Source organism: Engystomops pustulosus, chromosome 5, assembly GCF_040894005.1.
Source record: "Engystomops pustulosus chromosome 5, aEngPut4.maternal, whole genome shotgun sequence".
Classification (NCBI taxonomy): Eukaryota; Metazoa; Chordata; class Amphibia; order Anura; family Leptodactylidae; genus Engystomops; species Engystomops pustulosus.
The window spans coordinates 105,384,600-105,397,405 of record NC_092415.1 but is presented as its reverse complement, the minus strand read 5'-3'; the positions used below and the strand labels follow the sequence as shown (position 1 = coordinate 105,397,405).

At 41.2% G+C, this 12,806-nt stretch overlaps 1 protein-coding gene across 1 annotated transcript; it reads right to left on the bottom strand.

Moving 5' to 3' along the window:
* Window positions 1-735: 735 nt before the first annotated feature.
* Window positions 736-10,921, bottom strand: MED10 (mediator complex subunit 10). The gene is made up of 4 exons (XM_072152800.1): window positions 10,571-10,921; window positions 9,667-9,750; window positions 2,389-2,491; window positions 736-1,270 (listed from the first exon to the last, which is right to left on the bottom strand). The coding sequence occupies exons 1-4, from the start codon at window positions 10,690-10,692 to the stop codon at window positions 1,172-1,174; spliced, it is 408 nt and encodes a 135-aa protein (XP_072008901.1). The 5' UTR covers window positions 10,693-10,921; the 3' UTR covers window positions 736-1,171.
* Window positions 10,922-12,806: the final 1,885 nt, after the last annotated feature.

Sequence of the window (12,806 nt, the reverse complement as noted above, 5' to 3'; positions counted from 1 at the left end):
GGGCTGAGCCTTAACCTGCAAAATGGCTGCATCCTTAAGGGGTTAAAGTTGCCATAATAGTATGGCACATATTAAGAGAATAGAGCACAAGAAAGACCTTCATTACTATTCCAGGCCTGTTCAGAGCAGATAGGACATTTCCAATACCCGCTAGCAGTGTCAGTCCCCCATGTTTTTATATTGATGATCCACATGAAAACCACTATAATAGTTACACTGTTGAAAGTGCTGGAGTCCATTTTTCTACAACTGTGGCCCCATGCACATGACCGTATAAAAACAGGCCCATGCATTCCAATAGGCAACACGGCCACCAATGTACATGGCCGTATTGTCCACTGTGCCTTAAGTGAGTCGTGTAAAAATATAAAGCATGTCCTATTTTCCACCGTATTTCCATTCCGTAAGGCCCATAGAAGTCAATGGGAAAGTATAAAATACAGGATAAATACGTGCTGCCATAATTTATATGGATATGGTACAGATAAGGTGCAATACGTTGACGTACTGTTGCAATATGTCCCGTATTTACAGCCAAAATACAGGTGTATATACAGAACAGGAAAGACCATACGGTCGTGTTCATGAGGCCTAAGATGTTCTTATACTCTGATTACAACCACAGCTGAAATTCAGAAACATGAGAACAGATTATCAACTTTGGGCCAGGTAACAGTGTCTAATAACAGGCAAATTAAATGACACAAAACAATAAAGAAGTTCAAAACTATTCAATAAATTTAACAATACCTTTAATGAATTATACTACACAATATGCATAAATAATTTTTTAACAAAAAAAAAAAATTAAAAATGCAAATATCACCAAAACTTAAGGAAAAAAAGTGGTTTTTGGAGATACTTTGTTTAGCAAAAACTGAAAAAAAAAGTCTCCTTTAACTTTCATTTAGTGCCGTTTCGATTAGTAACCGATGGCTACAAAAATGAGAATAACTGATGTCCACATCATCCACACATCAACATCTTCTCTCATAATCCAGCTATAATGAACATCTCAATTTTGTCTAATTCCAGGTAATGAGACCAGTCAGAAGTGTCCATTAGCACCAGAGCTTTACAAGTTATGGTCTCTTGTACTTGTAAACAAAGAACAAGCCTGAATTTGATATCCTGTCAATGTAGGGTCTGTTCATGTGAAGGTAAAGCACAGTTATGATGGTGGATGCTCTTCTCCTCGGATTGCCTTGTATTTTGCCATGTCCTCTGGAAAAACCTTGCTTAGCTCTTGAATTAAAAGGCTTTTAAATTTCTGAAGAAAGCAAAAATTTAAAAAATGAAATATTAAAAAAAAGTTAAACGTGTAATTGAAAATTCTATATTAAGCAAACAGGTGATTTCTATAGTATGTCAAAACAGTTGTGTCACTAATGCTTTATATTATACTTACAGGTCGGGAGCCATTGACTCAACAATCAGGGATATCATACAGAGAATCTGACTGTATTTTGACTGTAATTCTAACAGTGGATATCTTAAGTTCTGCAGCATCTAGAAATGCAAAGCTCTTTAATAGGACACTATTAAAACTGTGTCTCTAGGTACCACAGTTCAGAAGATAAATCTGTCTGAAGTGTTCTCTCTCTTCAGTCTGTCAGGTGAAAGCAGAAGCAGTTGCAGGGAGAGCTGACAAACTGCAAAAGTACATGCACTCTCTGCATCTGTAGCTGAACCCGGGAAGTAATGAAATCTAAAACTCTTTACATATTGCAAGGAAAATAAAAGTGACATGTCACATGGCTGGGGTTCACGTGGTGCTTAGCTCAACTACATAGGGATAATGGCACAAGGAAATGAATTGCAGATAAAACACACCGTGGACCAGGGCAGGTATATGCAAAAATATTACGTATAACTACCCTGCTCTGACTCCTGTGTTGTGGCCATCATTGGTTCCCCCACACTGGGACCCGCTGTGGCGAGTGCGTAATTTTTTTTTCACGCAAGCCTGCTTTGGCACCATGGAGTTTTCCTGTAAAAACCTTAGGTTTGTGCTTACAATAAAGGATGAAGCAGCGATATGTATAAAATTGCTAACAATGCCATTTACTTTTAAGCAAATGCTCAGGAATGAAAGGATTGCCTGTTTTTCGGATTTTGCATCCCCCAGAGAAAAAGCAAGCAGATGTGAGCAGCTGCTAAGGTTGGAAATTGCTGTCTAAGAGAATTTTCACATCAGCGCAGGTGCAGGAGAACTGAAGAGTTACATGGTATTTATACCAATCCCTAAATGTCCATCGGCTTTTTAATGATCCTTGTCCCACTAAGGCCTTGGCTTTAAATAGATTTTGTTTTTGCCAAAATCATAAATCAGATCCAAAGATTTATGTTACTTTCCAATTTTTCTAATACAGAAACGCACCAACTTACCTTCATTGTATCTATTTTTCCCTTGACTTGCTCATTTTTAGCTAAGGCTCTTTCCAAACATTCCTTTGTATAAAGTTGAGGATTTCGGCCTTGATCAATATAGCTAGAAAACAAAAATCATTGGAAATGTGAAACGCGGAAACCTATGCACTCACTAATAGCAGCGTTTAATTTTAACAAAAAGATTGTTTCTTTTGTGAAGAGGCTACTAATGGCTTTTTATTACAAAACAATAGTGCAGCTGCAGGAAAGCATGACAGTAGAGGCTACAAAAAAGTATAAATCATTTATCTACACAACAAATAATATTGTATACAGTTAAAGGGAACCCATCATCAGGATCTCACATTTTTACCCAATTACAAACTCCAAAAGAGTTTGTACAAGGGTACAATCTCTGAGCTGACCCTGTGCTCCAAATAAAATCGATCACGTCTGGAGAGGAGAGGTTGGAACAGCTCCCTGTTTTTGTAGAGAACTTATAATCATATAGTGTCTGTACACCATGTTATTTGCAGTGGTCTTTAGAAGTCAAAATCTGCTCCAAAAATCAATCCTGCAGGACAAAGTGCCATTAAAGCTCACCTTAAAATGTTGCTCTTGGTGGTCACCAGATCAGCTTTGGCTGCCATCTTTGATATCCTGTATACGCAACGGTGGCCCTCATACGTAGACTAGGTCATGTATGTTCCAACACAAGACCTCATTCCTTACATCCTGTGTTTAAGGATATTGCAGACCCTACATGGCTCCCTCCCGATGACCCGTAAAAAGTAAAATGAGTAATTGCTTACGGGATTACACATGCTCAGCCCTCACCATATGACTATACTCCCATCTTCAATACACCCATTACTTTTCAACTGGGCTATCTATGAAACATTGTTCATGCACAAGCTGTTTCCCAATTCCTTAGTCATTAGAAAGTCATTAAAACAGATAATGCTGTGGGTTCAAGTGTTCTAAATACAAATGTCTTCTGTGCAGGTTTAATATCTGGACTGCAAGAGCTGAGGGAGAGAGGGATGAGGATTACTACACAAAGCATTGCTTTGGCTTCCCAATGCATCATGGGAATCGTAATCTAAGCTTGGAGACAAACATTACAGAAAACACATATACATACATACATACATACATACATACATATATTATGCTATTCAAAAAAAAGGACAAGGTATGGGGAAAAAATGGTTGATCATTAAAAACTAAAAATAGGCTGGTCATAACATTTTCTCTAGCCATGCTAGTAAGATTCTATTTTTGATAGCTTGTATAAATCAATAGTTCAGTTAACCGGTTCTCGGCCGCCCGGCGGCGGTCGCGTTCCGTTGCATGGAGAGGGCTCGCGGGCCGAGCCCTCTCCATAGCCGGTAAGTCTATGCTGCATATTGCAGCAAAGGCTTACCGGTAACACCCGCGATCGGTGCCGGCACCAATCGCAGGTGTTTTCTTGCTGATCGCCGCCGGCAAAGCTGCCGGCGGCTTCAAACAGGTGGCAGCGCATGGGCGCCGCCATCCTTCCGAGGATCGCCGCTCCCCGTGACGTCTTCGGGGAGCGGCGATCCATTGCCATGGTAGCTTCGGGTCTCACATTGTAATGTATGAGGAGTAAAATCCCCATATACTGCCATACTGTCCAAATCGTGTCCAAAGTCAAAACTGGCACTTTTTTGCCATTTAAAAAAAAAATGTAAAATTCTATAAAAAGTGATCAAAAGGTCGTACAGTCCTAAAAATAATATCATTGAAAACATCATCAAAAGTCGCAAAAGATGACACCACCCTCAACTCCATACAACGAAGTATGGAAAAGTTATAAGCACAAGAATACGGCAAAATAAAAAAAAAATTTTGTTCATGAGGTTTTAATTTTTGTAAATGTATGAAAACATTAAAAAACCTATACAAATTTGGTATCCCTGTAATCGTACTGACCCAAAGAATAAATTAGATGCGTCATTTGTGGCGTGAAGTGAAAGCCATAATATCCAAGCCCACAAGAAAACGAAATGCGTTTTTTCACCACTTTCACTGCATTTGGAATTTTTTTCCCGCTTCCCAGTACATGGCATGGAATGTCCAATGCAATCACTATGAAGTGCAATTTGTTACGCAAAAAATGAGCCGTCACACAGCTTTTTAAGTGTAAAAATAAAAAAGTTATAGATTTTTGAAGGTGGGGAGTGAAAAATGGAAATGGAAAAACGGGAAATGGCCCGGTCCTTAACCGGTTAATAGTCAACTTTATAATGAACTTAAAGGAAACCTACCATTTCAAATGGTAGGTTTAAGCTGTAAACACAGAGCACCAGCTCAGGGTGAGCTGGTGCCGGTGCTCAGTTTCGTTAGTGTTAAAACCGCGGTATCGCGGTTTTAACACTTTTTAAAACTTTATAGCAGAAGCCGCTTCGGCGCTGCGCACGGCCGTGCGCGCGCAACGCCTGCGGCATTTCCTATGTAGGCGCGCGCACGATCGTGCGCACGCAGCGCCGAAGCAGTTTATGCTATAAAGTTTAAAAAGTGTTAAAACCGCGAGCTGGTGCTCGGTGTTTACAGCTTAAACCTACCATTTGAAATGGTAGGTTTCCTTTAAAGGACACCTGTCATCAGGTCTGTGTCACTAGACCTGTCTCCTCTACCTGTTCGAGCAGGTCATAAGGATCCCATCCCAGCCTTTATCTAGTCAATCTATACATTAATCATTATAAAATCATCTTTTCTTTATTATGTAAATGATGCTGGTCACATGGTCAGAGGCAGTGATGTCACTCCTGTTCCCCCTCCTCTCTCCTCCCCCTGCTCATGTCCCTCCTTTTTCTGCTGACATGCTGCATCCTCCTAATACACACGTGTGACACAGACATCAGATAAGCAAGTGCCTGACATCTGCTATAACATGGCTGCCTGGAGCTGTTGTATCTCCCCTATACACACACAGGCTGCAGGGGGTGCCAGCACCAGGAAGTACATCATTATACAAGCTGTCAGTCAAGCACTAGGGGTGTGGCTGTGCCTCCCACTCATGAATAAGCTGGACAGCTTGAATATGATAATGACTCATTGGACATCACACAGGTCATTTGCATACAGCTTTAGGACCTTGTTGATTACGTTTACAGGCATGTAGAGGGACAATGAAGGGATAGAGGCAATGATCTCTAATGGCAGTTTATGAAAATATATTTAGTTAGGGTTAGGGTTATTTTGCCTGACGGGTTACCTTAAAATAAGGAAGAAAGGCAGGGGAAAATTATATTCTATTTAAACAGTTTGTGCAAATCAGCGTTCTGTTGTGGGCTAAAAGCAGCCTGACAGACAGTATATATTCTCTAGGCATGGAAGGAACTCATCAATAGTTTGAGGTCTGTTTGAGGTGTACAGAACCGGAGAAGGGTTTCACATATAAAGCTCACTTAAGAACGCACGCAGAAGCTACTCTCCAATTAAACTTGCAGGTGATATTCTATGACGCTTTTCCTCTTAACTCCTTAAAACTTGCTAGAACTGCATGTTATATACTGCAGATAAAATCATGAAAAGAGGACGTAGCCTCCAAACACAACTTTCTTATTTGGGAAAGACCTGAAAGAGGTTTTGAAGAATCTTAGGATAACTGACCAATGCCCCCAAGAAGAAAAGCTTTCCATCTAGAACAGTGATGGCGAACCTTTTAGCGACCGAGTGCCCAAACTGCAAACCCAAATCCCCTCTATTTATCGCGAGGTGCCAACCAAAATTAGAGCGCTATCTTATTGCTCCCTGTTCTTCAACAACGTTCAATCTTCCTGGCCTCCTGAGAACACCAACACAGTAGAAAGAAGGAGGGAAAATTTGCAAAATTGTAGCTTCGTTCTAGTGTCCCTCTGTACACAAAGAATCATGGGGCCAGCAGGAAGTCCTTCAGAGATAATCAGGCCCTGTTTACACATTCTCCTTCTTCCTACAGTCCCAAGTAGCCAAGCAGGTCACTTTAAAATATCACTGAAAACAGCATCTTTGCTTGGAACTACAGGAAAATTCTTTGAGTCCTGTCTGGTGTGCTGGGGCGATGGCCCGGGTGCCCACAGAAAGAGCTCACCCGTGCGATAGGTTCGCCACCACTGATCTAGAAGAATAAGACCAGAAAGGCCTCTTTGTGGATTTCGTAACAGAGGTAGAAGAGTCCAGATTTCTGAAGACAGGGCTGTCTTAGACAATAAGACAACTGACAAGCCTGACCTATGACACCATGTGAGGTCTGCCGCCAGTAGAGAGGCGCCATTGTCCACAGTAAGAATGGAAACGCTTTGGAATTCGAGAAAATTCCAGCTGAAAGTTTTTTTTTTTAAAACTTCCTCTTCTAGCCAAATGTATTCAAGAGAAAGCACTAGAAGAGGTTCCCTTGTCAGAAAAAGGAAAGAAGAATACTCCGACATATTCGCTGTACCTGAGCCCAACAACAAATGTGATTAACCCCTTAGTGCTTAGCGTCGTACTAGTACAGCGCGGGCTCCACTATTGGCGCTCAGCCGATGCCAGTTCGGCTCTGCACTGGAGCCGAACCGGCGTCGCGAGTGATAGGGTGTCATTGGTAATCTGCCGCTGACATCACCGGGTAACACCTGCGGTCAGAGTGGGCTTCGATCGTAGGTGTTTAACCTGTAAAATGCCGCGGTCAGCGCAGCATTGCAGAGTATTATCATAAACAAGCAATCAGATGAAAAATGTACTTCAGAATGATACTTGTTGCCAAGAACAACATGTCCTGCAAAAAAAAAAGCCATCAACCAGCTCTGTAGCCAAAAAAGTAAAACTTATGCCACTTGGAAGACGGCGATGCTGAAACAAAAGCCAATGAGAAAACTAAAATCCTGCCAGCTGCAGGGGGCTCCTTCCCTCCTGCACCTCGCTGTGCACCCATAAAACAAGTATCAGCCACATGAGGGGGGTCTCTGTACATGGGAGAAATTGTATAACAAATTGTAAGGTTTTCTCTTTATCTTTTGGAAATGTGTAAATTTTAGGGCTAAATGAATGTATAACTGACTAAATCGGACCAGTCTAAATTTCACCTCCATTTTGATTCAATTACTATGAAGAGCTTATGGGGTTAATCTTCTTAAAAGCCGTTTCTGATAGTTGGTGGGGTGCAGACTTGAAAATGTGTTGATTATGTAGGTGGTTTTAAAGCTAAATATTTAAAATTTAATTCAAAACAGTATTTATCTAAAATAGTATTTATTCTAAAATAGCTATTTTTTCAAACAATTCCAATTTTCCTTCTTTTTTTGTTAAATAAACGCAAAAAACTTATCAGCCAAAATGTACCACTAAAATTACAGCATGTGGGAGGGGGCAGTCTCAGAATCTCTTTGATAAGTAACAGTGTTCAAAAGTTATAAATCATAAAATACTACACATGTTAAAATACAAAAAAATGGGGCTGAGCCTTAAGCTATGAAATGCGACCTTAAGGGGTTAATAATAGACCTCTGCTACGTAAATAGATTTTTTAACAAAATCACAAGATGGATAAAAATCAGCCATCTCCATTCTACTGCAAATCAACTACACAGCCAAAATAGATCTGGTTAATGCGCATCTCTACATTCCCATCACGAAGGCTTACAAGAAATATCTGAGAGCAGTGATCGTTACCAACTTGAGAACCCTTTTATCAGTTCACCTGCCTACCATGTACCATTACAACATCTCCTTGTGTCTTCACCAAGACCACCATAGTTCAGTTGGCTGCACAAATTCTTCATGGGATACAAATCTTCCGGAATAAGCCATTTAGGCGAAACTCAAGAGTCTAGCAAGGATTACTGAACGTGCAATCTTTTTATATGAAAGCCTGTTTTATAGATATCTTTTGTGAGTATGTTGATTAAAAGTAAACATTTTTTTTAGTAAAAAACCTACTGTACTATTGCAGTTTGTTCTTTCCATCTTGGGAGCCATGTCCACGCGGCCGGGAGTCAGAGGAGGTTTGCAGTTTCTTAGTCTGAAGACCAGACAGCTGCACCGGAATCAGCTGTGAACCACGAGACCATCTACTGACCCCAGCTCGCTGAACGCTACCCTAGGAAAGTAAACCCTTAATAGGAATTTACCTCTACTCTTGTGCATTGACTTGGAAAGGTACTGTCTTTTTATTATCCTGCCGTATTCAGAAAAAGGAGAGACGTTGAAGTGGAGGAAGTATGCATTTATTTATTTATTTAGCGTTTGAACTATGTGGTATTTTGGACTCCATTTTCTCCTGCGCCATCTTCTGCCTCCATTTTAGATCTTGAGGTTTTGCAAGTATTAGGTTTGCAAAAAGCTTGTTTTTACATAATTACTAGGTGACACCAATATATTTTCCACTGTAAGGCCGCATTCACACTGACGCATGGGGTACGTATATATGGCCGACGTATATAGGTCCCCCATAGACGGCAATGGACACACAACGCCGTACGGGAGTGGTACAGCACAAGTTCCGTACCCCCATGTCCTATCTTTTCTTGGAATACAGCTACGGTATGGCGGGCACACGTCAGTGTGAATGTAGCCTGACCCTGTGGAAAATATACTTGTGTCTCCTAGTAACGTTTATGTAAAAACACATGATTACATTTTTAATAAATAATCAATAAAAGTCATGGTTTTAATAACTAAACACTCACCTTCTAACCCAACAATTCCTTTTACGTTTACAAATGAAATAAACAGAGTAATAACAGTCATATAGCGCAGTCAGCTGATTTATTGTTAATTAGCATTGTTATTTTTTTCTTATGTCCTAATTTGGACCTCTGACTCTTTACCCATCAGTGCTTTTAGACTTAAAGAAAAGGGACTTTCAAGAACACAAAATTTAGATCACCTACACTATTAATTTCTGAAGAAAAAAAACATTTAGCAATTATAATCAAGCAAATCCCAAGAACTCTTGTATCACTAGGGACCCCAAATGATTTCTACTTCCCAGTCCCATCTCCACACAGGAGAGCTATGCAAATGCCTATAACCAAGTCAATAACTAGGGTGACTGACCACTGACAGGGTTTTAGTGGAGAGTGTAAATCCTGGCCGCCAATACAGAACCTAATTCAATGTTAATGTCTGCAAGGTTAAAATTAAATAAAAAGAAAAAAATGGGGTAAAACCACAGAAAATTAGTTTTAGAAGACCACAGAATTTTATATGGTCACACAATTAACTGTCTAAAACGGTTTTGCAGACAGAACATCAATCACCTGGGAAACCAAATATTAATAAAAAATGAAAATCTTTAGGGAAACTTACTCAAATACTTCCAATGGAACAGTTATATCATGAAGCTGTTGACGGCACTTGTCTATATCCTGCAATCCCGTAATCATAAAATTCCTGGAAAAAAAAAATTACAAAGTAAACAACACATGCAAACATTCAACTACTATGTATCCTAGTCCATATAAGAAAGACTAGGAGAACAGTCCAGGGCTTTGGTTGGGATACTGGGCATCATACCAATGTCCAATTTAAATTGATCCCTTGATGGCACTGCTGGTAAAACAGCTGGGTTTAGGAGAGATTTTGTAGCAAACAAAGACAACCAATGGGTGATGTAAGGCAAGACTTAGTGGCACCTTATATCAAAAAACAAGTAGCAACGTACAAGATAATAATTCCTTAATTCATACAGTGCACAGATTACGCTGTTCTACACAAAGCTTGCTAGATCAGTCGCTGACACATTGACTACAGACGACTTATAGCTGATCATTACAGCCTGGGACTAAGGAAAAGCATCACCAGAGGTGACAGTGGGCAGAGAGGTCCATCTGTAACAAGGTCAGGGGTCCCTCAGTCTTAGTAACTGTGGTCCATTGCTCCTACCTAAAAGGATTACAAAATTGCGGACCTGTTCTCATGATGGAGTATTAGATTAATAACGAATGCCTGCAAATAAGATTAATTGGGTATCCCCTGCATGAAGAGAGGGCTTCAATTAGGGGGGCACTGGAGCCGCTTCTGTTCTGGCAAGGAAGAACACTTAGCAAGGTCATGGTTCCAGGCACATAACATACATTTGTGGCACTCCGTCCTGCCCATGTGATTACATGACAAAGCGCAATGTGACAGATCACCCTAAAGAGAACAAAGATGTAAATGACAAAGACGTGCCCATAATACAGGACACATGTATCTGCCTGCAGTGACTTACAGCTTCTGGTTGAGACCAGCCTGGCTGCTGGGCTGGAAGTCGCTCACGATGATCCCCAGCTGTCTTATATTCTCCACGAACTTCTCCAAGTGCTCCTCCAAGTTATCAAACTTCTCCGCCATGTCTCCTGTGCAGATGCTTCTTCCACTCCAACCTTTACCGGTCAACCATACTCTGCGCCGTGTTACGAGCCTGCCAACATACACACAGCACAGCGCTCAGCTTCCTGTCTACGCGCCGCCCCAAGTTTCTCAACCTGACAAGACGTTCACGTCATCCGCGCGTTTGGACCGTGCGTGCGCGCTCCCGAGGCCGGTGCCGATGTTGAGCGCAGAAGTAACATAGTCGTGTCTAGACAGCGTCACAGGTTGATGTCAGGTTGAGGGGCGGAGCCACACATGGTTATGTGAGGGGTCACCGGGCTGTATGATAGGAGGGATTAAGGCAGGGTAACGTGGGCGGTTGCTTGTGTTGTTTATAAAAGGCAGACAATTGAGGTCCTTACACTGGACTGTGACCACACGGGTGGTTTTTCAGTTGCAGTCTTTGATGTCCAAACCAGGACTGGAAATACAGGAGGAGCAGGATTTCTTAATGATAGATCCTCACCCACTATGATCCGCAACTGCTCTTGACTTCAAAACTCCATCTGAAAAACTGAATGTGTGACTGCACCCTCAATGTTAAGAGGCTTAAAGGAGGTGTTCATATAGGAACATGTTTTGGGCAGGCATGGGTCTGTATGTGGTGTTACTTGGGTCTTTATGCTGGGACCAGCTTTAGGCTACATTCACACTGCCGTACCACAGAGGAACAGGGTGTCTTGTGCCAAGAAAAGATAGTACATGTCCTATCTTTTCACGGGGTACGGAGCGGTATGGCGACGCATGTGTGCCGCACCGTACCGCTCTCGTAGGGCGCCAAATGCCACTACTGTCTATGGGGGATGTATATACGTCCCCCATACGGCAGTGTGAATGTAGCCTTAGTCATTGCACAAAGGATACAATCACAGAACAGTATATGACACAAGGTTTCCATCTGAACATCCAGGTCAATTACCGCGGCACAATCAGCTCAGTGTTTTTGAAGCAAAAGTGCCTTATATTCTGCGCAATGTCTGTCTGGATTTTAGTGAATGTCACAGAGCAGTTGTGCCACCGCTTATGCGTCATGTGCTTGTTGTGACTCCTTTGATGTAGCACTACACTGCAAACCAAATCCCAGAGCTCCAAAATTGGTTCCTTTTACGGGTTAATGACTGCTTCAGGGTGTTGTCAAGTGCTGCACTACTGCTGCGTTTACATGCGCTAGCGCAATGGGGTCGTGCCTCGGGCCTAACGCATTTACAGTGAAACACATGTGATTAGTAAATAATCTCATGTGTTAACTGGAAACGCTAATGAGATTGGGCTGAAGCATAGTGTGTGACGGCGCCCTTAAGGCCAGTGACACGCAGCGTTTTTGTCGCATTTCTGCTGCAGTTTTGAACGCATTGAAAATGCATGCTTTTTTACACATGCGTTTTTCAAATGTCTGCTTGTGTTTTTATAAACACAATGCTTGGTGTGCGTTAATTTCATGTGGCTGTGTCTCTTAGAATTTGTATAAACTCATTGATCTTCTCCCTGCTGTTTGTGCATGTAATCACATGTGTTTCAAAACGCAGACCACAAACTCATGCGTTTTCAAAAACGCAGCCACTTTGAAAAACGCAAAGAAAACGCACCTCAAAAAATGAAGGGGGAAAAAACACCAAGTTAATAAATTTTAATAATAACTTTAACCTAAAACCCATTGAAATAGCCAATATGCCCCATTGAAAATGCCAATATGCAAATATGATGCATTTCTTAAGTATGCAAAAATACACAACAAAAAAAATGCAAATATCCACTGCTCACAAGTCCGTTCTGGAATCTAGCGTTGCTGTTTTCTGTGAATGGTGCCCAGAACAGCAAGCTTAGTCCTGTGTAGCCGCAGTCCATATATTTTTGTTAAAAAAACTAAATATTTATTTCGCTCCAAAAAAAAAAAAAAAAAAAGTGACAAAACATAGAGCATGCTGGCTCATTGTTAAAAACATGCAGCAGACCTACAGGTTTTGGTCATGTTATATATTCCTTAGTCAAGGTCTATCTCCAAGTAGTGTGTTAAACTTTTAAATTACTATCGTATCTACATCACAAAGTAAAGTTCATGTGCAATGGAGATGGCAATGAACGGCTATGCCGTG

Bases quoted from the DNA above. Each gene is read 5' to 3' on its own strand.
- MED10 (XM_072152800.1), bottom strand. From the start codon at position 10,692: ATGGCGGAGAAGTTTGATAACTTGGAGGAGCACTTGGAGAAGTTCGTG. The intron at 9,751-10,570 runs GTAAGTCACTGC...TTTTTTTTCCAG, and splicing joins GCTGGTCTCAACCAGAAGCT to GAATTTTATGATTACGGGAT. The intron at 2,492-9,666 runs GTAAGTTTCCCT...TTTGTTTTCTAG, and splicing joins GTTCCATTGGAAGTATTTGA to CTATATTGATCAAGGCCGAA.